Here is a 25,238-nt window from a genome sequence, read left to right on the forward strand (position 1 = left end):
GGTTAAATGTGAAAAAGACCAGACATGAAGAAAGGAAATCAACCATTGCAAAGAACCCTGAACATGAAAAACAAGGACAACTGAATATGAACACAAAGAAGAAGACTACACACAAAGAAGTGCCACCAAACACAGGGACAAGGAAGACCAAATGTGAGGAAGACAAAAACAAAGGAGATGAGAACTGTCATAAATATAAAGGGAAGAGTAATCACCTTTAAAATCCCTCCTGGCCAGAGGAAAACCCCTTTCACCTGTAAAGGGTTAAGAAGCTAGGATAACCTCACTGGCAGCTGACCCAAAATGACCAATGAGGAGACAAGATACTTTCAAAGCTGGAGGGGGGAGAAACAAAGGCTCTGTCAGTCTGTGTGATGCTTTTGCTGGGAACAGAACAGGAATGGAGTCTTAGAACTTAGTAAGTAATCTAGCTAGATATGCGTTAGATTCTGTTTTGTTTAAATGGCTGATAAAATAGCTGTGCTGAATGGAATGGATATTCCTGGTTTTTTGTGTCTTTTTGTAACTTAAGGTTTTGCCTAGAGGGATTCTCTATGTTTTGAATCTAATTACCCTGTAAGGTATTTACCATCCTGATTTTACAGAGGTGATTCTTTTACTTTTTCTTCAATTAAAATTCTTCTTTTAAGAACCTGATTGCTTTTTCATTGTTCTTAAGATCCAAGGGTTTGGGTCTGTGTTCACCTATGCAAATTGGTGAGGATTTTTATCATGCCTTCCCCAGGAAAGGGGGTGTAGGGTTTGGGGAGGATTTTTGGGGGAAAGATGTTTCCAAGTGGGCTCTTTCCTGATTATATATCTGTTAGACGCTTGGTGGTGGCAGCAATAAAGTCCAAGGGAAAAAGGAAAATAGTTTGTACCTTGGGGAAGTTTTAACCTAAGCTGGTAAAAATAAGCTTAGGAGGTTTTCATGCAGGTCCCCACATCTGTACCCTAGCGTTCAGAGTGGGGAAGGAGCCTTGACAAGAACCAACATGAAGAAATTTGAAAATGATGGACAAGAATGACTGAGCACCAATGAGAGAAAAGACTGAACAAAAAGAAGGCCAGAACAAGATGAAGAGTAAGCATAAAGAAATCCAAACATGAAGAAGATGGTGCATGAAGAGGACAGAACAAGAAGAATGAGCATGAAGAAATCCAAACTTAAAGAATAATGTTGAATGTGAAGAAGACAAAAGAAGAATGAGCATGAAGAAATGCAGATTTGTAGAAAAATATTCAGTACAAAGAACATGGGAGAAAAAGACTGAGCATGAAGAAGATAGAACAAGATGAAGAATGAGTATGAAAAAATCCAAACTTGAAGACGATTGAGCAAGAACAAAAAAGCATTAAGAACTCCAAACAAAGAAGCAAATCAAATTAAAAAGGAATGAATGAAGAAGACCAAACATAGAGATAACTGAGCACAAAGAAAGCTAAAAAAATAAGATGAAAAAAATCAAAGAAACAAACTGAAAAACGAACAGGTTGTTTACAGTTTCTATTTAAATTTTTCGAAGTCCAGAAAATTTCAAGGGGGAAAAAAATCCATCAGTTTCGCAAAAGTTATTTTAAAAAGGCCATTTTCAATGAGAATTCTTTCCATTTATAAAACCTGAAACCAGCTTGACTATTAAACCTTCTGAAGACACCTGTGCAGCTTTGACCGCTGCTCAGGGGCAGCGTAGTAGAGTAGCTAAAGCTAGTCACTGGGCTTCATAAGGCGTAGGTTCTGTTCCCAGGTCTGACCCTGGTTTGCTGCGTGACTGTAGGCAAAACACTTCCCCTTTCTGTGCCTTAATTTCTCCAACTGTAAAACGGGTATAATGATCTGCTTTGTAAAGCACTTCGAGATCTACTGATGATAAGGGCTGAGTAGGAAATGATATTCCTGACCCAGGAGAATTTTCACCATTTCTAAAAATTTTCCCATTCCAAATTGGGATGAAAAGTAGAAATACTGAAAAATTCTGCAAACTGAAACTCTGACTTTATTTCAGTTTGGATTAATTGAAATATTTTGATTTGATAATTTCAAAACATTTTGTTCCAATTTTTATCTCTTTTTTTACATAGTTTTATAATAAATTAATTTACTTTTCAAAACGAAAAGTCATTTTGAAATGAAAGAAACAGATTTTTGTTGTTGTTAAATTGTCGAAACAGGATGGGGGGTGGCAGATGTGGGGCTAAAGGAGGGGTACAGCATTAGTTAATAGGCATTTTGAGGGGTCAGGGAGAATCTGTGAGCTCGGCACAGACTGGTGGTACTTTATACAGATCTGAGCACTTTGCTTTCAGTCGGGCTCTTTAGCAAGCAGTTCTGCAGGAGGGACCAAAACCTCATAAGTCATGATACACCTGTGAGAGCCAGCAGCATTGTCAGTGTCTCACACATACACCCTTTTGTCAAAAATGAAAAAAAAAATCAAAAACACACTATCATCTTAATTTAAAAAAAAAAACCTAAAGATTTTGGGGCTAATCACATCATTTTCGGGGCAGAGTTTGTTTCATGATTTTTTAACTTTGGGGATTGGAGTTACTGAAGATGTCACGGGTGCTCCTATCTGAAGCTAGTACAGCTGATCAGAAAACAGGGTTTCTGTTCCCCAGGAAATTCCGACCTTTTGAGTGGACTGGGAAAGCGGGGGGAATTAATTCCAATTAATTTCCTGTGAAATGGAAATTCTCAAGGAAGTCAGTTTGGGATCATTTTGATTTGATAATGTGGAACTATGTCATTTCAATAAGGTAAAAATATTTCATTTTGACTTTATATTTTTGATTTATTTTGTTTTGACTTTCATATTATATTCATTGTTTCTCAGGCCAGAAGGGACCATTGTGATCACCTAGTTTGACCTCCGGCATAAGAGAGGCCATAGAACTTCCCCAGAATAATTCCTCTTTGAACTAGAGCAGACTTTTTAAAAAAACATCTGACCTTGGTTTAAAAATTGCCAGTGATGGAGACTCCACCATGGCCCTTCATAAATTGTTCCAACAGTTAATTACATTCCCTGTTAAACATGTATTCCTGATTTACAATCTGAATGTGTCTAGCTTCAACTTCCAGTCATTAGATATTGTTAGACCTTTGCTAGATTGAAGAACCGATTATTAAATATTTCTTCCCCATGTACATACCTATAGACTGTGATCAAGCCACTGCTTAAGCCACCAGGGGTTGGTCCTGCTTTGAGCAGGGGGTTGGACTAGATGACCTCCTGAGGTATCTTCCAACCCTAATCTTCTATGATTCTACCCATCTGTTTGTTAAACTAAATAACTTGAGCTCCATGAGTCTATCACTACAAGACATGCTTTCCAATCCTTTAATCATTCTCATGGGTCTTCTCTGAACCCTCTCCAGTTGATCAACATCCTTCTTGAATTTTGGATTCTAGAACTGGACCTGGCAGCAGTCACACCAGAGCCAAATGCAGAGGTAATATAACCTCCCTACTCCTATTGGATAGTCTCCTGTTTATCTTAAAGTATGTGACTATGTGGATATAGTGAAGAGACTTGAATCGGATCACTCTGGAGTTGCTGGGACCAGCACCCTGTTCTGTTGCAGCCTAGTATGACATTCTGTCAGCTAGACCGCACCATACGGAAGGCCCTGTTGCTCCATTGACTCAATACTCCGGACTCCCTAACGAGTCAGCAAGGCTGCCAGATGGTCCATCCTGCCTGATTGGCTGAGGAAGCCAGCAGCGTCCCAGTTGCTCAGTGCACATGCCCATGGACTCTGCCTCGCTGTGCGTGTCTCTTTCCAAGCCCTGCTCCTGCTTTGCTTCTCCGTGACTCCAGCCCAGATCCTGCTCTGCACCCAGTCTTGATGCAGTCCTGTCTCAGCCTTGCTCCTGCCTTCCCTGGTAATCTGGTTCCAATTCTCAGTTCTTATTCCTGAGTCTGACTTTGTCTCAACCCTTGGCTCTGGCATGCAGACTCTGTCTCTGGTTCTGACCTTTGGTCCTGGTTCCTGGTTCTATGTCTTGACTCTTGGTTCTGGCTTTAGGATTCTGACCTCGGTTTTGAACTTCAGCCTTGGTTCTGACTCTCTCGACCGTTGGTTCTTGCACTCAGAGTCGGACCACTAGGCCTGACTGCCTACGATATGGTCTTCTGACACCACACTACCTGGCCTTCGTTCTATTGGCATATTGTCTGACCGCTAAGTGGCAGTAAAGGTGAATTACTAGATTGTAAATTCTTTGGCGCAGGGACTGGTTCTGTGTACAGTATAAGGGATATATAGGCCAGATATGCCTGGAATGATTAATAACTAATGATTCCTTCTGGCCCTCAATAATTAGAAAACCTCCTCACCTCTGTTATCCCAAAATAGGATCCATCTATGAAGACAGCAAGAAAATGGTTCACATCATGTGAGACACTTTGTCTAAGGACCCACAGATCAGCCAAGGTCAGGTTTTCCCCAACCCAACTATAGAAACTAAAATGGCTGAATTAGAATATTGTTAATTACTTAGGCAAGAATCTCTTATAATTTGCATAAGGATAAACCTCTTTCTCCCTCCCAAGCTAGCTAAAAAAACTCCAAGTTACTAAAGAAGAGTCAAACCCTGCTTTCCTGTGCAAAGTGGCCCATTGCACGTTGAGTGGATCAAGAAGAGATGGGTGGGGAAGCTGCAAGTTAAACAAACTAGAAATGTGGCTGTAAGGCTGAAGGTCCAGTTGGGTGAACTGTTACCCCAAGAAATCCAAGCCACGTGCTTTCACCCCAAATTATAACCTATACATTGTTTCCTTCTAAACCAAATATATTGTGAATAATCTGTTTTTCACCCTAAATTAGAATCTGCACGTTTGTTTGCCTTGTGAGTCAGATCTGCATCCTGTTATATGTGGAACACGTCTCATGTTCTGTTGTAAGTCCTAATGCTCAGTATAATCAAAGACTGTATGGAGTGTGTTCTCCAAATTGAGAAGATTATAAGGATTTTCTTGGTTTCCATTGCAAATAATTGTTGCACTCTGGAAGTAATAGGAATTGTCTAGCACAAGGAAGGAGAAATGTTAAAAGACATAAACCAGGGTATAACTGTGGTATATTAAGAGAAATTGCTTGAAAGGAGAGGATCCCAACTGATCGAAGGGGACAATTATGAAATACCATCATTGAAATTAATCAAACTTTAAAAGCCTCCAGTCAGAAAAGGATTGAAGACATTTGCTGTTCAGTATTGCCATCAATTGGATATCAATGGAAGCCAGAGAGAAAGAGAGCTGAAATGCGAGCACCCACATGGCACATGTCCAATAAGAATTAGAGGGTGGCTCTCTCCAGTGAGCCCTGAAACGTGGTTATATAAACTGAGGTCACCAGGTGCTCAGGAGAGTGAGTTGACTGAACCCAACACAAGAAGCTGCAGAATCCTAAGGGTGACCTATGCCCAGACCAGCCACGTGGAAAGGACTCTCCCCCATCCCAGGTCTAAGAGGATAACAAGTAGCAGTGAGATTTCATTTCATAGATTGTATTTCCCCTCCTATTCTTTAGTATAAATAACCGTAGGTTATCTTACTGCATCTGCACTCTCTCATGAGACCTCAGTAACCGTATTTTAGATTAACTTCTTTATAAGTCCAAGCAAATTGCCCTACAAGAATTGCTTTAAGAAATTGCTTTTAATATTCTAAACTTGTCCCTTTTGCACCAATGTAGTCAAAGAGAAGTGACCACACTCTTCAAAGTGCCTTGGAGACAAGGGCGCCCTGGGCAGTGTGCTAAATGTGTTATGTACTAAAGAATTGAGAACTGCTGATCATAAGTAAATGTAATCAGAAATCTTGGTCATTTGCATTGTTCTTTCCTATAACTGCTGAGCCTCACCTCTAGTCTGTGATAATTGCTGGCAGGACGGTATCGTGTGTGTAGTACATACAGTTGGTTGTGTCTGTGTTGGAGCAGTGGACAGATGATTACATCTTAATGTGGCTCTGGGTGTATTAATAAATTGGTGGTTGGTTAAGAATAAGCAAGCGATCAGGGAAATACTGTCCTGGATTTGAGAAATCCTGATTTGAGGAACACTGTTCAAGTTAAAAGTTGACCCGAAAAGAACCCAGCATTAAACTAGTAAACTAATGCTCCCTAAACCAGTGTTTTTCAAACTGTGGGTCGTGACCCAGTGCTGGGTCGCGGCATGTAAGGCGCTGGGTTGCCTTGCTCTGGTCAGCACCTCCAACCAGGACGTTAAAAGTCCCGTCGGCGGTGCTGTCCAGTGAAGGCAGGCGAGTGCCTACCTGTTCCGACACCGCGCTGCACCCCAGAAGCAGCCAGCAGTGGGTCCGGCTTCTAGGCAGGGGGCCCATGGGGCTTCACGCGCTGCCCCTGCCTTGAGCACCAGCTCCACACTCCCATTGCATGCCTCTGCTTAGGAGCCAGACCTGCTGTTGGCTGCTTCCAGGGCACAGCACGGTCCGCGGTGCACCCTGGCTGCGCCGCTCACCGGGAGCTGCCGGAGGTAAGTCCAGGCCTCAACCCCGTGCCCCAATCCCCTGCCCCAGCCCTGAGCCTCCCCCAAAATTTGGAACCCCTCCTGTACCCCAAACCCCTCATCCACAGTCCAGAGCCCTGACCCCCTCCCGCACCGCAACCCCCTGCCCCAGCCCAGAGCCCCTTCTCATACCCTGAACCCCTCATTCCCAGCCCCACCCTACAGCCCTCACCCCAAGCCTCTGCCCCAGCCCAGAGCCCCTCCCACACCCCAAACCCCTCATCCCCAGCTCTGTTGGGTCGCAGGCATCAACAATTTTCTTCAACTGCGTCCCCAAAAAAAAAGTGTGAAAAACACGGCCCTAGACTCAATCCAAAGGGTCTGTCCTATTGGAGTCCGTCATAGATTGGCAACCCTCGTTTGTTCAGTATCAGCTTTCAAATGTAACTGGCACCCTGGCGAATTCATCAGTTGGCCCCTTTTCACACCTACAATGGCTGGGGCTCTACCCACCCCTCTTGTATTATCAATATTTATTATTTTGCTACTGCTGTAAGACCCGCAGACATATCTCCACTGCCACAATGATCAACACCCCCCACAACACACCTGTCCAGATCCATGGATCTACACACGCCTGTCTCAACATGTGGGGTACCCCATCCAGTGCACTAAATGCCCCAGTAACAACTAGGTGGGTGAAACCAGACAATCACTACACTCTTGAATGAACTTGCACAAGAAAATGGTAAAAGACAAAAACAACCTTACCTGTGGGTGAACCCTTTTCACAAAGCAATCACTCTATATGTGACCCATCTGTCCTCATCCTGAAAGGAAACCTGCACAATGCATTCAAAAGACATGCCTGCGAGCTTAAATTCATAACTCTGCTAGACACTAAAAATCATGGCCTGAACAGAGACACTGGATTCCAACAATCTGTAACCCAGTAACCCAGTGGGTCTCAAACTTTTGTACTGGTGACTGAAGGGTTAATGTTTAGCTATTCCACCTGGAAGCAGGCGGGGCACACCCTGACTGTTTCGTAGAAGCAATGCACACATTGCTCTATCCAAGGACAAGGGCTAGACATGAACCATGAGAACTTGATTGTTTGGACAGCAATTGTGGGAGGCTTTCTTAGCCTGGGCTCAAGGCCTGAGAACCAGGATTGTAGTAGATAGGGGATGGTAACTAAGTATATGAATTAACGTCACACATTCCTTTGTGTAGCAGTGTGTAATGCTTAGGGGGAGAAATATAATAAAAGGAGAAGGTGGAAGGCGGGGGGGCAGAACGCCCATCTCAGCTGACCAGCCTGCTTGCTTGCAAAAAGCTGTGTTCTGTCTGATCACTGAACTGCCACAGGTGACCCCTCTCACACAGCAAGCCTCTGAGTGTGACACCCCCCCCCCCCTATAAATTAAAAACACTTTTTAAAAAAAAATTAACACCATTATAAATGCTGGGGGCAAAGCGGGATTTGGGCTGGAGGCTGACAGCTTGCAACCCCCTCAAGTAATAACCTCAGGACCCCCTGAGGGGTCCCGACCCCCAGTTTGAGAACCCCTGCGCTAACCCCCTCTTCTTGTCCTATGTCTGCAGAGGCGTTAAAGGGCCACTCTACCTTGGCTGCTCTCTTCAATACATGCTAATGACTCATGCTGATAATTGCCCACCTTAATCACCTTAATCAATTAGTCTCGTTAGAGCTGGTATGGCATCCCCCATTTTCTCATGTTCTCTGCGTCTACACATCTTCCTACTGTATTTTCCACGGCATGCATCCGATGAAGTGGGCTGTAGCTCACGAACGCTCACGCTCAAATAAATTAGTAAGTCTCTAAGGTGCCACAAGTCCTCCTCGTTCTTTATGCTAAACAATCTGTTCCACCTTGCATTTAGCTGTGAGGCTGGGAGTACCTTTCCTCGACCTGAAGAAGAGCTCTGTGTGGCTCAAAAGCTTGTCTCTCCCACCAGCAGAAGTTGGTCCAATAAAAGATATTACCTCCCCCACCTTATCTTGCTAATGTCCTGGGACCAACAAGGCTACAACAGTACTGCCTTACATCTATTCAGTTATCGGCTAACCCCATCTCCCAGTGATGTCAACCTGCCAAATGGCTGAGTGCTCAAAGCCCAAACCCAGAGGCTCCTTGAGTTCAATAGGAATGTGTCCAAATCAGACCCTTGAGTGGTTCAAGAGACAGGAGATGGTTAGGCTACTGGTTTGCTGAAAGCACAGTCTATCGTTAGGCTGGGAAGGGTTATACTTTTATTGGAAATGTCCTTGTCACCATACACGTAACACGGACAAAAGCAATCATTCCTGCGTGACTAATTAAAATGCTGCTTGAGAACTTTACTAGAGTTTGAGTGCAGGGTATTTACTTTGTACTTTTTGACGTGTGATGTAGACAATTTGAGTTTTAACCATTATAAAGCTTTCACTCTTTGAATCTGAACCTCTTCTGTCATTAATAATTAGTGTCTGAGCCCCCCCACCCAATGTTAGACATCCCCCATGATTTCCCGCAACTGTGAAAATAAAAGACAAAACATGCTTAAAAATAAATATTAATATTATCATCAAAATGATAGCAAAGCAAACACGAATTCTGCCAGGCCTCCCTACCATGCTGACCATAACTCTTTCCTTTTCCTCCCCTGTCTGTCTGTCTGTTCCCCTCTGTTCTCTTATACTCAGACTGTCAGCTCATTGGGGTAGGGACCATCTCTTTGTCCTGTTGTTTGTACAACATCTGGTGCAGGTGAGTCGTGGACTATGACTGGGGCACCTAGGTGCTACCATAACACCTCATAAATAGCAATAATAATTTATCCGGGGTTGGGACAAAGTTTTCAAATCTGCCTGCCTAAAGTTAGACCCCTAAATAGAACTGATCCAAACTTGGAAATTTCATTCCATGGGTAATTCTGAGATTTCAAGATTTCTGTTTGTCCCAAATCAGAAAGAAACATTGATTTTTAACTGAAAATTAAATTTTATCTTGAGCCAACTGAAACATTTTGATAAAACTGAAATGTTTCATTTTGATTTTGAATGCTTTTATTTTGTGAAAAAGTAGAATGGACAATAAAATACATTTCGCAGTGAAAAGCTGTTTTGAAATGAAAAATGAGAAACATTTCATTCTGAAAATATACAACTGTTCCATTTTGACATCATCAAAATCATAGAGTCATAGAGTTTAAGGCCAGAAGGGAGCACTAGATCACCTAGCTGGCCTCCTGAACATCACAGGCCACCAAAACCATTAAGAAGCCTCACACCGAACCCAACAACCAAAATGAGACTAAAGAATTGCAACCCACAGGAGAATAAACTATTATCTGCCACAGGCAGAGAAGAGGAGGGACTGAGGCCCACCAGGCCCGAGGCCCCTGCAGTGGCAGGGAAATGATTAAATTAAATATACGCAGGTAATCACGGCAAGTGACCTGTGCACCCATGCTGCAGAGGAAGGTGAAACCCCTCCAAATGTCCCTGCCAATCTGATGTGGGGGAAAATGCCCTCCCACAGTGCCTATGGGCTATGGCCATGGGCGGTGGGTGAACCACGGGCTTGGGGAGGCTAGCCCCTGGCCCAGCCTACACCTTCCACCTGAGTCCCCGCCCCTGCCAAAGACCAGAGGCTTGATTTTCCCTGCGGCCGCCAGGCCTGCCCCCCAGCCCCGGGCTGCCCAAGCACCTCCAGCTTGGGCGCACCAGGTGGTGCATGGCCCCCTACCCCAGTCCCGGAGCACCAGGTGGGCAGGTGGGCGGCCCCCCTCAACCCCTCCAGCCCTGGATTGCTGGGTGGTGTAGCCCCAGCTCCGAGGGCCCCCCCTGGCGCTGGCCAGACCCAGCCACCCCAAGTCCCAGCTGCCTTAGCTCCAGCCCCAGCCCAGCAGGCTTCCCGGAAGAGGAGCAGCCTGCCTGAGCTGGGGCCAACTAGCGGCAAGCAGGAAAGGGGACCTCAGGACGGTGCAGGGGCAGAGCCATGCGGGGCTGTTTGGGGTGGCACAGCCTTCCCCAGCCTATTATATGTGCCACCCATGCCTATCGCAATCAGTTAGACCTTGAGCATGTGAGCAAGAACCAGCCAGCCAAGCACCTGAGAGAGAGAATGCTCGGTGCCACCTCAGAGCCCTGGCCCACCCTGGCCAATGTCCCATCTCCAGTTGTGGCCATCCCAGATGCTTCAGAGGAACAAAATAAAAAACCTTCCCAGAATACATAGGAGCAGGAGCTGGGGGTGTGGAGGGATTTCCTTCCCCACCACTGATGGCAGCCAGCTGAAACCCTGAACATGAGCTTTAGGAACGTAAAACAAATGAATACTGAGCTCCCGGGCTGCTGAGCCCCTGTCCCCCAGCATCACGAACAGCCCTGTTGTACAATCCAGTCATAAATCTCTCCAGCTCGCTCTGAAAACTAATTAACTTGCTGCTTCATTTCAATTTTTTCTGAAACAATTATATTGAAATTGACACATTTCTGCAGAAAATTCCACAAAGCTCCATTTTCTGACAGAAAACGTTCAGTGGGGAAATTACCGAGTAGCTCTATTCTTAGTTCCATATTTAGGCACCTAGGATGGAACATTCAACAGTGTCTAAGTGATTAAGGAGCACCAGTCCCCCCAGTGTAACAAGCATAAGTATCCCACCCCTAGGTGCCTAACTTAAGACACCCAGGGTTGAAAACTTTGCCCTGGTATTTTGATCCTTACTCACCGCACAGAAGCACCAGCCAGGTCCAGAGCAGCAGCGTCCCCTTCATTGCCATTGCTGGAAAACAAGGGGAAATGTGTCAGATTAATGCAGAAAGAAGAAGGCAGGGCCATCAGCCTCTGAGGACACTAGGGGGGGATAAGGTGCCAAATTTACCCCCCTCCTTCACCTGAGAAATGGGGACAGAATGGTCTACCTGGGAGGCAGGTAAATATTCTCTCTACGGGGAACGTGAGGCACAGAGAGTTGAATGACATGAACAAAGTTGCAGAGTTAGTGATACAGCTGGGGATAGATAGCTCCTGACTCCCTGTGTCCTCTAGCTCTCACCACTAGACCCCAGGCCCCTCTCATAGCTGGGGATAGGCCCCAGAAATCCACACTCCCAATCGCCCTCCCCCTGCCTACTCTCACTACCAGAACCCACTCCCCTCCCAAAGCTGGGGATAGAACCTAAGAGTCCTCACTCCTAGCCATTCCTGCTCTAAACCCCATACCCCTCCTGATTAAATTCAAGTGAAGAATTTGAAACAAAGAAACATTAGATGTATTGTGTCCAAAATCCAGCTCTCACACAAAGCAGAGGACCACATACGGCAGGTCACTATCCATTTATCTATCTGGCGACACGCATCATAGAATAGAATATCACGGTTGGAAGGGACCTTAGGAGATCATCTAGTCCAACCCCCTGCTCAAAGCAGGACCAATCCCCAATTTTTGACCCAGATCCCTAAATGGCCCCCTCAAGAATTGAACTCACAGCCCTGGGTTTAGCAGGCCAATGCTCAAACCACTGAGCTATCCCTCCCCCCTGAGAGAAACAAGTTGGGTGAGGTAATATCTTTTATTAGACCAACTTCTCTGGGTGAAAGAGTCAAGCTTCCCAGCTACACAGACCTGAAGAAAGGCTCTGTGTAGGGCTTGTCCCTTCCACCAGAGGACGTTGGTCCAATAAAAGACCCACCTTTTCTCTCTAATATCCTGGGAGAACATGCTTACAACAACCCTGTAAACAATGTCATCTCTCATCTATCTATCTGTCCCCATACCAATTGTCTATCTATCCATCCCTGTTTGCACCCCTCTATCTAACTAACTAGCTATCCCAGCCCATCTATCTAGCTATGGCATTTTTAACCTTCCTATCGCTCTGTGATCTAAGCAGCTTTGCCTCAATGGGAAAAGGACAAGACTGTGCTCACCTGCCCCATGCACCTGGCTAGCCTAGTGCCTGAGTGCACAGATGCTATATAGCAGGGAACGCCTTGGGGAAGCAGCCAATGTTCCAGTGACACCCATGGGTGGGGTAGGGGCAAGCAGTAAAATGCCAGATTTAATCACAGCTTCCTGAATGATAAACTTGTTCACACATTATACACGCCTATACTGCTGATCTATATTTACTTATCTACCCCAATACACACCCATCTCTTTAAACTGGAAAGAATCACAGCTACCCCGCTGTGTGCCATAGGCTCTTCACTGCTACATCTAATGGTGATTCTCCAACATGAGTTAAGGTATTAGTACTGTGACCAAAGGAAGTAAATAGTGCAGCCTTCCGAAGACTTCAAGGAGGCACCTGCATCCTTGAATGTGTTGTTCAACCCTGTTGAATGCATGTGATCTTGTGCTACAAATTCCAGCCATTGGATCATGTTAGACCTTTCTCTGCGAGATGGAAGAGGCCATTACTAAATATTTGCTCCCCTTGTAGATACTCATAGACTGTAATCAAGTCACCCCTTAACCCTGTCTTTGTTAGGCTAAATAGAGTGATCTCCTTGAGTCCGTCACTATAAGGCAAGGTTTCTAATCCTTTAACGGTTCTCGTGGCTCTTCTCTGAACTCTCTTCAATCAACATCCTTCTGGAATTGTGGGCCCCAGAACTGGACACAGGTATGCAGCAGCAGTCACAGCAGTGCCAAATATAGAGGTAAAATAACCTCCCTACTGCTACTCGAGATTGCCCTGTTTCTGCATTCCAGGATCACAATAGGTGATTTATTTTGTACTTCTTATTTCCTGTGACCTAAACCATGTGGTCCTTTCCTCAAGGGGAAGGTGGGCTGAGTGAGAACTAGTCTTCATATATCCCATCTATCTAGCTATAGAATCATAGAAGATTAGGGTTGGAAGGGACCTCAGGAGGTCATCTAGTCCAACCCTCTGCTCAAAGCAGGACCAACACCAACTAAATCATCCCAGCCAGGGCTTTGTCAAGCTGGGCCTTGAAAGCCTCTATGGACAGAGATTCCACCACCTCCCTAGGTAACCCGTTCCAGTGCTTCACCACCTCCTAGTGAAAGAGTGTTTCCTAATATTCAACCTAGACCTCCCCCACTGCAACTTGAGACCATTGCTCCTCGTTCTGTCATCTGCCACCACCGAGAACAGCCAAGCGCAATCCTCTTTGGAACCCCCCTTCAGGAAGTTGAAGGCTGCTATCAAATCCCCCCTCACTCTTCTCTTCTGCAGACTAAACAAGCCCAGTTCCGTCAGCCTCTCCTCATAAGTCATGTGCCCCAGCCCCCTGATCATTTTCGTTGCCCTCTGCTGGACTCTCTCCAATTTGTCCACATCCTTTCTGTAGTGGGGGGCCCAAAACTGGACGCAATACTCCAGATGTGGCCTATCTATCTATCTATCTATGTATTGTGCCCATTTCCAAAGAGTTTATTCTGCATAATTATTCAATTTTCCTGTTAATGGAGTTGCTCCTGATTTACACAGGGGTGAGCAAGAGGGGACTCATCCCCAGGGACCCCAGTGGAGTTACTCCTGATTTGCACCCAGGCCTGATCAGAACCAAACCCATTTTCTGACTTTTTATAAGGGTTATATGGCATTTCTTTTCAAAGCAGAACAAGAGTATATTTGTGTACCGATGCTGTGTCTACAGAGCCTGTGAGCCAACCCAGCCCCTGAGGCAGTAAAAGCCCACAATTGCCAAGCAAACTGAAGTGATTGCTAATTGGAGCCATAAGCAAATTGTGGCGTGGCCATCTCTTCACATGCAAAGGCTGTAAGTGATGGAGCATCTCATCTGGGAAGGCCTTCCAGTAGCTTTCTGCCTGCTAACTGGGCAAACAAGAAGGGAATGTTAACAAGGCAGCTGGGCTGGGGTTACTAGCTAACAGGGGAATGTGTCAGCTGAGAGCTTCTGCTAGTGATGACTCATGTACACTGCTGGGGCAAAGGTGTCAGCACTGGCTATGAGGGGAATGTGCTCCCTACTGAGCCCCCTGCCTTGTTCCCTGCAGCACAGCGTCCCCTAGTCCCAAGATGGGGCATTAGAATCAGCACGGATTACGAGGGGAATGCACCCCCTTCTAAGCCACCCTCTCACTTCCTACAGCACAGCACCCCTTGGTGCCACTCTGGGGCATTGGGGTCAGCACCTACTCTGTCGGGAGAGCATCCCTCCCGTGATCCCTGCAGCTCAGTGCACCCTAAAGCCACGCTGTGATCAGTCAGATAGAAGACAATCACATTTGTGTCCACTTCACCGCTTCTGACCCTAGCTGATTGCTCTTGGAGGTTTATGATCCCTTCCACTAACCAGTGTGATGCCGGCAGACCAGGTACTTACTCAGGCCAAGGACCCCATGCCTCACTTGACCACCCAGGGCAAGTCTACACTTAAAACACTGCTCTGATGCAGCTGCCCCGCCGTAGCACTTCAATGAAAACGGAAGCATAGAGCTCTCCCGGAGATGCAGTTAGGCAGTAGCTCTGTTGGCGAGAGAAGCTCTCTCGCTGACATAGCGCTGTCTAAACAGGGGGAGGGGGTTAGGTCACTATAACTGTGGCCCGGCAGCTTACGTCAACCTAACCATGTAAGTGTCTACACCAAAATTTCGCTCCAACCGATGTAACTCACCCACTATGCCAACTTAATAACTCCACCTCCATGAGAGGCATAGAGTTCAGGTCGACATAGTTGGGTCAATGCAGTGTCAGTGTAGACACTGTGTTACTTACATCGACTTTAGTGGCCTCCAGGAGATGTCCCACAATGCCCCACCTTGACCACTCTGGTCATGGTTTTGAACTTTGCTGCCCAACGGCCAGGTACACAGGTACATGCCCCTCCCCTTTAAAGCCCTGTGAATTTTTGAGATTCATTTCCTGGCTGCCCAACTTGGACAGTGCACATAGTAACTCTTGAGCAGACCAAGTAACTGCCCAGCTAACCATGCCAGCTCCATGCTGCAGACGTGCTCCTGCCTGGCCTACTCCAGAGGGGTTGAATCTCCGCGGTCTGTGGGGAGAAGAGGCGGTGCAGACACAGCTCTGATCCAGCTGTAGAACCCTCGAAATCTATGGGCTGATCACTCGGGGCACGGAGGAGAAGGGCTCCGACAGGGACCAGCAGCAGTGCCATGTGAAAGCCAAGGAGCTGTGGCAGGCATACCAGAAGGCAAGGGAGGCTAACAAACACTCTGGTGTGGAGCCTCAGACCTGACACTTTTACAAAGAGCTCCATGCCATCGTCGGCAGATACCCACCACCACCCTCAAGACCCCTTGTCAAGGTTCCTTCCCCACTCTGAACTCTAGGGTACAGATGTGGGGACCTGCATGAAAAACCCCCTAAGCTTATTTTTACAAGCTTAGGTAAAACTTCCCCAAGGTACAAACTATTTTTCCTTTTGTCCCTGGACTTTATTGCTGCCACCACCAAGCGTCTAATAAATATAACCGGGAAAGAGCTCACCTGGAAATGTCTTTCCCCCCAAAATCCCCCCAAGCCCTACACCCCCTTTCTTGGGGAAGGCTTGATAAAAATCCTCACCAATTTGCATAGGTGAACACAGACCCAAACCCTTGGATCTTAAGAACAATGAAAAAGCAATCAGGTTCTTAAAAGAAGAATTTTAATTGAAGAAAAAGTAAAAGAATCACCTCTGTAAAATCAGGATGGTAAATACCTTACAGGGTAATCAGATTCAGAACATAGAGAATCCCTCTAGGCAAAACCTTAAGTTACAAAAAGACACAAAAACAGGCGTATACATTCCATTCAGCACAGCTTATTTTATCAGACATTTAAACAAAACAGAATCTAACGGATATCTAACCAAATTGCCCTTTACAGGAGTTCTAATGTGCATTCCTGCTCTGGTCCGGGCAAAAACAACACACAGACAGAGAGAACCCTTTGTTTCCTCCCCCCTCCAGCTTTGAAAGTATCTTGTCTCCTCATTGATCATTTTGGTCAGGTGCCAGCGAGGTTATCTTTAGCTTCTTCACCCTTTACAGGTGAAAGGATTTTTTGCTCTGGCCAGGAGGGATTTAAAGGTGGTTAGCCTTCCCTTTATATTTATGACACCCCTGTAGATACTTCAGGGGAGCATGAGTCACAGGCTCCTGCCGTGAACAGCGAGGAGAAGGAGAAGGAGGAAGTGGAACAGAAGGAAGAGTTTGGGGGACAGGCAACTGGGGTGCCCAGCGTTGCTGGAAGGCCAGGACCTGGTTTTGCCTCCTGTGCAGTCTAGCCAGTGCCTACAGTCCTGCACAGGCAAGCCTGACGCGGGCGGGGGAGCCCGTCTGGTAAGTATGAAGTTTGTTTTGAAAATGCAGGGATGGAAACCCCAAAGTAGTAGGACACATCTGTTGATTTACTCTTTTTTACTTGTGCTAGGAGATGTAGTGAAACAACCAATGGAGGTAGAGTTGCTATCTGCTTCTTCTTCCTCTGTAGAGTTAGGCAGAGGGGGCCTCGTGGAACAGTTTGTTTATGTGCACCAAGATATCTCGTGAATCCTTCATAGAGAACTTGAGGAAACTTTCCTGGAGGTAGTCCGTAATCCTCTGCCGAAGATTTCTGGGCAGGGCTGCCTTATTTCTTCCACTGCAGTAGGACACTTTGCCACACCACTCAGCAATTATTTCAGCAGGCCCCATTGCAGCACACAGGGAAGCAGCATGTGGCCACGGTCTGCAGCTGGATGCTTGTAGGAGCTGTTCCCTTTCAGCCTCCATTACCCTCAGGAGTGAGAGATCAGCTAAAGTCACCACCACTTGTGGAAAACAGGGCCAAGATTCAGTTAATTTACCCTCTGCTCATATATTCACGCCCATGAGCTATTCCCGCCTTATTTCCCCAACTCATCCCCTCCCCACAGGGCTGTACTCACCATAGCTTCAGGTTCAACAGCCCTGTGCCCACCTCCCCCTGCAGCCATGGAGAACTGCATTCCAGGACCTCGCTGTACCCCACACACACATTCCATGTTGCGTCCAGGGCTGCTGCACTCCCACTCCCACTCTCCCTGTGGAAGGGTACAGGCAATCACAGATGCACATACACCAACTTGTGAAAGACACGGAAATGACTGCTCTTTCCCCTTCAGAAGTTCTTTTCCCTGTATTTATTACATTTTATTTAATTAGAAATGTGTCCGTTTGCGTGGGTATGGAATAAAAGTCTATTTTTGGAAACTTAATTCAACTTTATTAGTTCACAGCATATGCTGGCTCGGTTGACATCATTCACAAATAATAACAATAGGGGCATTTGCAATGTTATATTGCTATAAACACAGCACTCGTTACAAGGTTCATACCTGAGTGACAAAGAGCAATGCCAGGTAGAACTCTCTACAGCAACACACATTACTGTGGCTCACTACTGAACTGGTCTTTCAAAGCCTCCATTAGCCAAATCGCTCCGTGTTGAGCTCTTCTTATTGTCCTGGTATCTGAATGCTCAAAATCAGCAGACAGCCACTCCACTTCTGCCCTCCACCTGGAGGAACTTTTCCCCCTTTGCTTCACTTTGCTACAGTTTCGACCAATTTGCCTGGTACTGAATTTAGGCTTACTGGCCTGTAATTGCCAGGGTCACCTTTGAGCCTTTGTTAAAGATCAGCATTACATTAGCTAACCTCCTGTCATATGGTGCAGAGGTTGATTTAAGCAATAGGTTACATACATACCACAAAAAGAAAAGGAGTACTTGTGGCACCTTAGAGACTAACCAATTTATTTGAGCATGAGCTTTCGTGAGCCACAGCTCACTTCATCAGATGTGTACCGTGGAAACTGCAGCAGACTTTATATACACACAGAGAATATGAAACAATACCTCCTCCCACCCCACTGTCTTGCTGGTAATAGCTTATCTAAAGTGATCAACAGGTGGGCCATTTCCAGCACAAATCCAGGTTTTCTCACCCTCCACCCCCCCACACAAATTCACTCTCCTGCTGGTGCTAGCCCATCCAAAGTGACAACTCTTTACATAATCAAGTCGGGCTATTTCCTGCATAGATCCAGGTTCTCTCACTTCCCCCCCACCCCCAACACACACAAACTCACTCTCCTGCTGGTAATAGCTCATCTAAACTGACCACTCTCCAAGTTTAAATCCAAGTTAAACCAGAATATCTGGGGGGGGGGGGTCACTTTAGATAAGCTATTACCAGCAGGACAGTGGGGTGGGAGGAGGTATTGTTTCATATTCTCTGTGTGTATATAAAGTCTGCTGCAGTTTCCACGGTACACATCTGATGAAGTGAGCTGTGGCTCACGAAAGCTCATGCTCAAATAAATTGGTTAGTCTCTAAGGTGCCACAAGTACTCCTTTTCTTTTTGCGAATACAGACTAACACGGCTGTTCCTCTGAAACCATACATACCACAGTTACTGGTTCTGCAATTTCATAAATGAATTCCCTTAGGACTCTTGGGTGATAACATCTGGTCTTGGTAACTTATTACTGTTTAATTTATCAATTTGTTCCAAAACCTCCTCTAGTGACACCTCAATCTGGGACATTTTCTCAGATTTCTCACCTAAAAAGAATGGATCAGGTGTGGGGATCTCCCCCATATCCTCTGCAATGAGACTGATGCAAAGAATTCATATAGTTTCTCTGCCTTGAATGCTCCTTTAGTACTTCAGTCATCCAATGGATCCACTGATTGTTTGGCAGACTTCCTGCTTCTGATGTACTTAACATTTGTTTGCTGTTAGTTTTTGAGTCATTTGTTAGCTGTTCTTCAAATTCTTTTTTGCCCTGTCTAATTATACTTTTACACTTAACTTGCCAGAGTTTATACACCTTTTTTGCCTTTAACACGCTATTATTTATCCATGGTGGCATTTTTTGGTCCGCTTACTGGTTTTTTATTGGAGGTATACATTTACTTTGCGCCTCCATTATGGGGTTTTAAAAATTTTTCCATGCAGCTTGCAGGCATTTCACTCTTGTGACTGTTCATTTTAATTTCCATTTATCTAGCTTCCTCATTTTTGTGTAGCTCTTCTTTTTGAAGTTAAATGCTACTGTGGTGGGTTTCGTTGGTATTTTTCTCCCCACAAGGACGTTAAATTTAATTATATTACAGTTGCTATTACTGAGCAGTTCAGCTGTATTCACCACTTGGACCAGATCCTGTGTGCCACTGAAAACTAAATCAAGATTGCCTTTCCCCTTGTGGATTCCAGGCCTAGCTGCTCCAAGAAGCAGCCATTAAGAGTTAATTTGAGCATTGTGGCTTTTAACTTCCAGCTATTAGAGCTCATTCTGCCTTTGTCTGCTAGATCCAAAAGCCCTCTATTCTCCACATCCTACTTAGGATAGACCTGGGTGAAACTTTTCAGATAAAGCTTTTTTCAGTAAAAAATTCAGATTTGGCGACATTGCAATGTTTTGAAAACTCATGTGGTTTGGCTAAATTGTTCATGTTGGGAAAAAAAGAAAAAATACCCCCAACGTCTCAGCATTTTGTGTTCACAATTTCTAAATGAAACATTTTGATTTTTTGGGTTAAAAATGACTTTTCATTTCAAAATATCCTTAAAATGTAGATTTATTTTTAAAAAAATAAAAAATGTTCAACTCAAAATATTTTTTTTAATTTCTCATAATTTCCAGCAAAAATGAAAAATCATTATTTGCACTGCTCTATTTACAGCTGCTAGTCAAGACATTTCCTAAATTCATAGAGTCCAAGGCCAGAAGGACCATTGTGACAATGTAGTCTGACCTCCTCTGTAAAAGAGCCCAAAGATCGTCCCCAAAATAATTCCGAGAGCAGATCTGTTAGAAAAACAGCCAATCTTGATTTAAAAATTGTCAGTGATGGAAAATCCACCATGACCCTTGATAAATTGTTCCAATGGCTAATTACTCTCACTGTTAAAAATTTACACCTTATTTCCAGTAATTTCCAAAATTGTCTAGCTTCAACTTCCTGGTATTGGATTGTGTTGGACCTTTCTCTGCTAGATCAAAGAGCCTATAATTTAATATTTGTTCCCCAGGTAGGTACTTATAGACTGGGATCAAGTCACCCTTTAATCTTCTTTTTGTTCTACTAAATAGACAGCTGCTGGAGTCTCTCATTACAAAAGCGTGTTTTCTATTCCTTTAATCATTCTCATATCTCTCTTCTGAACCCTCTCCAATTTATCAACATCCTTCTTGAACTGTAGACACCAGAAATGGAGACAGTATTCCATCTGTGGTTCCATCAGTGCCAAATAAAGAGGTCAAATAATCTCTTAACCTTCTCTTTGATGAAGATTGAGCTCCTTAAGTCTTGCTCTATTGGCCCTCTTCTTCAGACATCCTTGTAGCTCTTTGCTGAAGCCTCTCTAACTCTGCCCTCAATGATGTAGCCAGCTTGTTAACTCCTGCACATCTGTTATCTCCCCCCACCCCCCACCCCCCAAGGCCAATGTAGCAGAAACACAGACACAGCAGCTACCATGGGGAATATAACTCAGGACCATCCATTCGAGAAACACAGACTTCTCTAATTCTTGGGATAAAGCTTCATCCTTACTAACAAGTTTTAGTAGCAGGATGCATTATTTTAACTATTTGTATGGCGGTTGCACTCCATTGTGCTCGGCCCTGTACACGGAACAAAAAGTCTGTCTTGTTCTCTTCCACTGAGTCAGGAAATTACCTTAAGATAAAAAGAAACAGGCTGTGATAATAAAATCACCGAATGAAGTTTGCAAAAATGAGTTTATTGCTTCACAATCATATCCGCAGGTTTATTTGTTTTTACTGACAATCAGAACAAAGTCGTTTTCTCATTTCATACCCTAGAGGACACAGAAAGTCACGAGGTCTACAGTTATGGCACTATGAGCAATTCCTAGCTAAGATGGCAGCAGGGTCCACTCCAGGGAGGGAAGATGCTTCAGCAGCCAGGATTTTGTTTAGACATCACTAGAAGACAAAAACAGGAGAGGAGTTAGTCAGCCACCTTCAGGACTGGGACAGTGTCTCAGTAAGATTCCTTTGCAATGAATTCATAGATTTTAAGGCCAGAAGGGACCATTAGACCATCTATTCAGCTCAGGCCAGGGAATTTCAACCACTCTTTCGTCCCCAGGGAGGTACCTATAGACCGTCATAGAAAGATCAGAGGAAAGGGCAGCATCTGCAGAGCCACTCACCACCCAGAGAAGTCTCTGGCCTTCCAGGCATCGATGACCTCAGCAATGTTTTCTACGACCTTCCCGCTGGGCAACTGCAGGTCGTCGGAGACGTCGCCATTGAAGTTCCCGCAGGATGCGCACAGCTTGTTAGCCAGGCTCTCACCGACTCTCACCGTCACCTCCCCGCTGGGGCTGAACAGAACCGTCATCCCTGAGGCCTGGACCACGGCCACGCTGCCCTCAGACTCGTGCATAGACACAGCATCGGAGATGTTCACTGGCAGCTGCACCAGGCGCCCGTTCACCTGGAGCACACAGACATAGGTCAGAGGAGAACTGGGGAATTTGGAGGTGAATGAAATAGAAGGCCAGGAGCTGAGCTAGAGTCCATAGGCCACGTTATATGGCAACAGGGTCTAGAGTCTATAGGCCCCATTATAAGGCTACGGGATCTAGAGTCCATGGGCCCCAATACCAGGTAACAGGATCTAGAGTCTATGTGTCGCAATAAAAAGCAATGGAGTCTAGAATCTATGGGCCATATTAGAAGGCAATGGGGCCTGGGGTCTAGAGTCTATGGGCCACATTACAAAGCAAAATGGTCTAGTGACTATGTGCCTCATTATAAGGCAATGGGGACTAGAGTCTATGGTCCACAATAAAAGGCAATAGTCTTAGACTGAGAGGTGCAGAAAACACTGTGACTGACTGAGAAGCCAATCAATAAACAGTGCTCTGGGGAGCAAGTTTTTCCAATTCTGTCAATACCCAATGAAGGTGCACTGATTTGCATAGGCAACTTGATTGGCTGAAATCTCTCGTGACCTCAGTGTTACTGACCTCTGAGCAATTGCGTTTCTTAGTCAAGAACTCTAGAGATTTTATGCAAATATTTTAATACCCTAATTTACATATTTGATTAATGATACTTGCACTTATTTGCATAAATGACAGCAGCCAATCAAGAGAGAGACAAGGTGGGTGAGGTGATATATTTTATGGGACCAACTTCTGTTGGCAGCAGCACACGCTTTCAGGCTACACATTGCTCTTCTTCCGGCTTGTACAGCTTGCACGCTTCTCCCTTCCACCAACAGATGTTGGTCCAATACAAGGTATCACCTCACCCACCTTCTCTCTCTAATATCCTGGGATCAACATACCTAGAACAACACTGCAAACAGCTATTCAGGTTACCGAGTTCTCATTGTGACACCATGATACTGCCTCTGATTCCTCCCTCCTTCCCATGGGGGCAATCTCTCCCTCAATGGACAGGTCCTCCCATGAAGGGTGGTCTTTCCCCCAATGGCCAGGTGCCCCAGCAAAAGGAAGAATCTCTCCCAGGGAACCTACTGGGTCACAGAGACCCTTCCTAGAACAGTTCCCTGCCTCTCCTCCAACCTTAGAGGTGGGACACAGTGGGGGGTGGAAGGGCTGGGAGTCAGGACTCCTGGATTGTTTCCCCAGGTCTGGGAGGGGAGTGGACTCTAGTGGGTTAGAACAGGGGGAAGCCAGGACTCCTGGGTTTTAATTCAGTCTTTGCTACTGAATAATTGTTTATCCGTAACTCATGTCATCCCCCACAGCCTGTACATCACGTCCTGTCAACACAGGGGGCTCATGAGGCTGAGTGAATTAATCTTTGAGCTGCCCAGATCAGCCCCAGTTAAGAGGATCAACATAACTGTAATTTCTAGTCTTTTCATCATTTTGGTGGCAGCTGAATGAGCTTCCTGCCCCTTTGCCTCAGGCTGTTCTAACGTGGCCCCCTCTTACCCAGGTCTCCTTGTTCCTTTTCACAGCTATGAAAGCATCTCGGAAGAAAATGTAAGTGGTTGTCCCAGCCATCACTGCCCCGTCGCTGCATGCCCTGACGTCCACCACCACCCTGAACCAGGAGGGGGCGCTGTCATTGCAGAGAGAGGCCAGCTCGTAAGCTCCACTGTGGAGATCTCCTCCAGAGGCACCGTCGAAGGAGGTGAGCTGGGCTCCGGGGAGCAGCGTGCACCGGCCTTCCTGCTTCACGCAGCCGCGCACCCCGTCCTGGAGCGCACAGATCTCTCTGTTGGGGCAGCTGTGTGGCTCGCAGACAAGCCCGCCTGAGGCCTGGCAGGTGCACTTCTCGGAGCAAGCACCGGAGATGATGCTCTCCCCGGCCTGCAGAGACATTCCCAAACAACTTTGTCACAGGAAAGCAGCAGGAGAAAATTCCCAGGATGGGATCAACTCAAAGCTCCCTTTCATTATTTAAATTACAGTAGCATGCTGACGTCCCATTGCGCTGGGTGCTGTCCATATAAATAGTGAGCGATTCTCCCTGCTTCAACCGAGACCAGGGTCCCATTGCGCTGGGTGCTGTACATAGACATAGTAAGACACACTCCCTGCCCCAAAAGGTATGTCTTTACTGCAGAGTTATCTTGGGAAATCTTTCTTCCTCTGGGGTAGCCTCGACTAGGAGTGAGCAGCCACACTACAAAACCCTACCCCAGTGTCCCCCCGATGCTGTGTCCCCCCGATGCTGAGCTCCACCCTGTGTGCTCTAGGTGTGCCAAATTTGGGAATTTTGGTAATACTTTATCAGATCTACATGCGCCTCAGTTTCCCTCGGTGCTTTGTACTGCTGTGCACTGAGTGTAAAGGGAAGAGGTGAGGTGTTGGACTCATGTAGCCACCCGGTTGGAGGCCAGAGTCAATAACAAATGGAATAAAGTCTAGGCATGTGAACTGGAAGAGGGTCTGGAAGAGACAATGGCCCCATGAGGGTCAGCAGAGGCTGGGACATTCACCTGCTCTGACAACTACCAAGAGACAGGAATTTAGCTGCAATAAAGCAGAGCAAATGCCTGAGCAGGAGAAAGAAGGGCAAAGGTGACAGGTGGCTAAGCTCACAGGGGCTCTCTCCTGGGATGGAGACAAAGGGACAGAGACAAAGAGAGGAAGCAACATAGTTCCTCCAGCAGCATGGCTCAAGGGAGCCCAGGCATTAGCCAGTCTGAATTCTGCCGTGACCTTTGCTTCTCTGGGCTAACCCAAGGCCTTTCAGATGCTGTAGCCAGGGGACTAACAAGCTGTTATCTTGAAAAGATGGCCTGGTGTCACTGCAAAGTCTCACTGAGGGCTTTGCACCCTGAAGAGGTAGGAACAAAAACTCCCACAAGAGTCTGGCTTGGCTGGACTCGCTGCGGGGAGCCATGGAGAGACAAGGGATCTCTGGTGCCCAAAGGGCCAACTGCAGACTCATGGGGCCACGGGCCTGCCCCTGTGGAGCTGTGTGGGTCCTTGGGGCCCGGCACACTAAAGGGGTTGCTCCAAGGGACTAGTTACAGCCTGGGGCATGGACCAGCCCCTGTGAATCCATGACACAGGAATTCTTCCCCAGTGAATTGTGGCACAGGAGGGCTATCTGTGATTTAGCCTGTGTCTTCATGGCAAAGTAACTGTTACCAGCCTGAGTGTAAACAGCACCCAGGGTCCAACCACACCCCCACCCCACCCCATGGATGGGCCAGCCAACCTGGGCTGAAAGAACCATGGAACTCAAGTGAGAACATCATAATGGCCATACTGGGTCAGACCAATGTCCATCTAGTCCGATATTCTGTC

General features: G+C 46.1%; 1 protein-coding gene across 1 annotated transcript in view; it reads right to left on the reverse strand.

Annotated features, from left to right (window-relative positions):
* Positions 1-25,238, reverse strand: part of LOC125626110 (uncharacterized) — a 143,453-nt gene that overhangs the window by 80,709 nt on the left and 37,506 nt on the right. Inside the window, exons 18-22 of the mRNA XM_075123029.1 lie at positions 23,409-23,789; positions 21,648-21,934; positions 17,366-17,500; positions 11,223-11,276; positions 4,345-4,370 (exon numbers count right to left, since the gene is read on the reverse strand). Of these exons, the coding sequence (XP_074979130.1) occupies positions 4,345-4,370; positions 11,223-11,276; positions 17,366-17,500; positions 21,648-21,934; positions 23,409-23,789 (883 nt within the window). The remainder of the gene's footprint in view (positions 1-4,344; positions 4,371-11,222; positions 11,277-17,365; positions 17,501-21,647; positions 21,935-23,408; positions 23,790-25,238) is intronic.

Source organism: Caretta caretta, chromosome 24 (assembly GCF_965140235.1).
Source record: "Caretta caretta isolate rCarCar2 chromosome 24, rCarCar1.hap1, whole genome shotgun sequence".
NCBI classification, from domain to species: Eukaryota; Metazoa; Chordata; order Testudines; family Cheloniidae; genus Caretta; species Caretta caretta.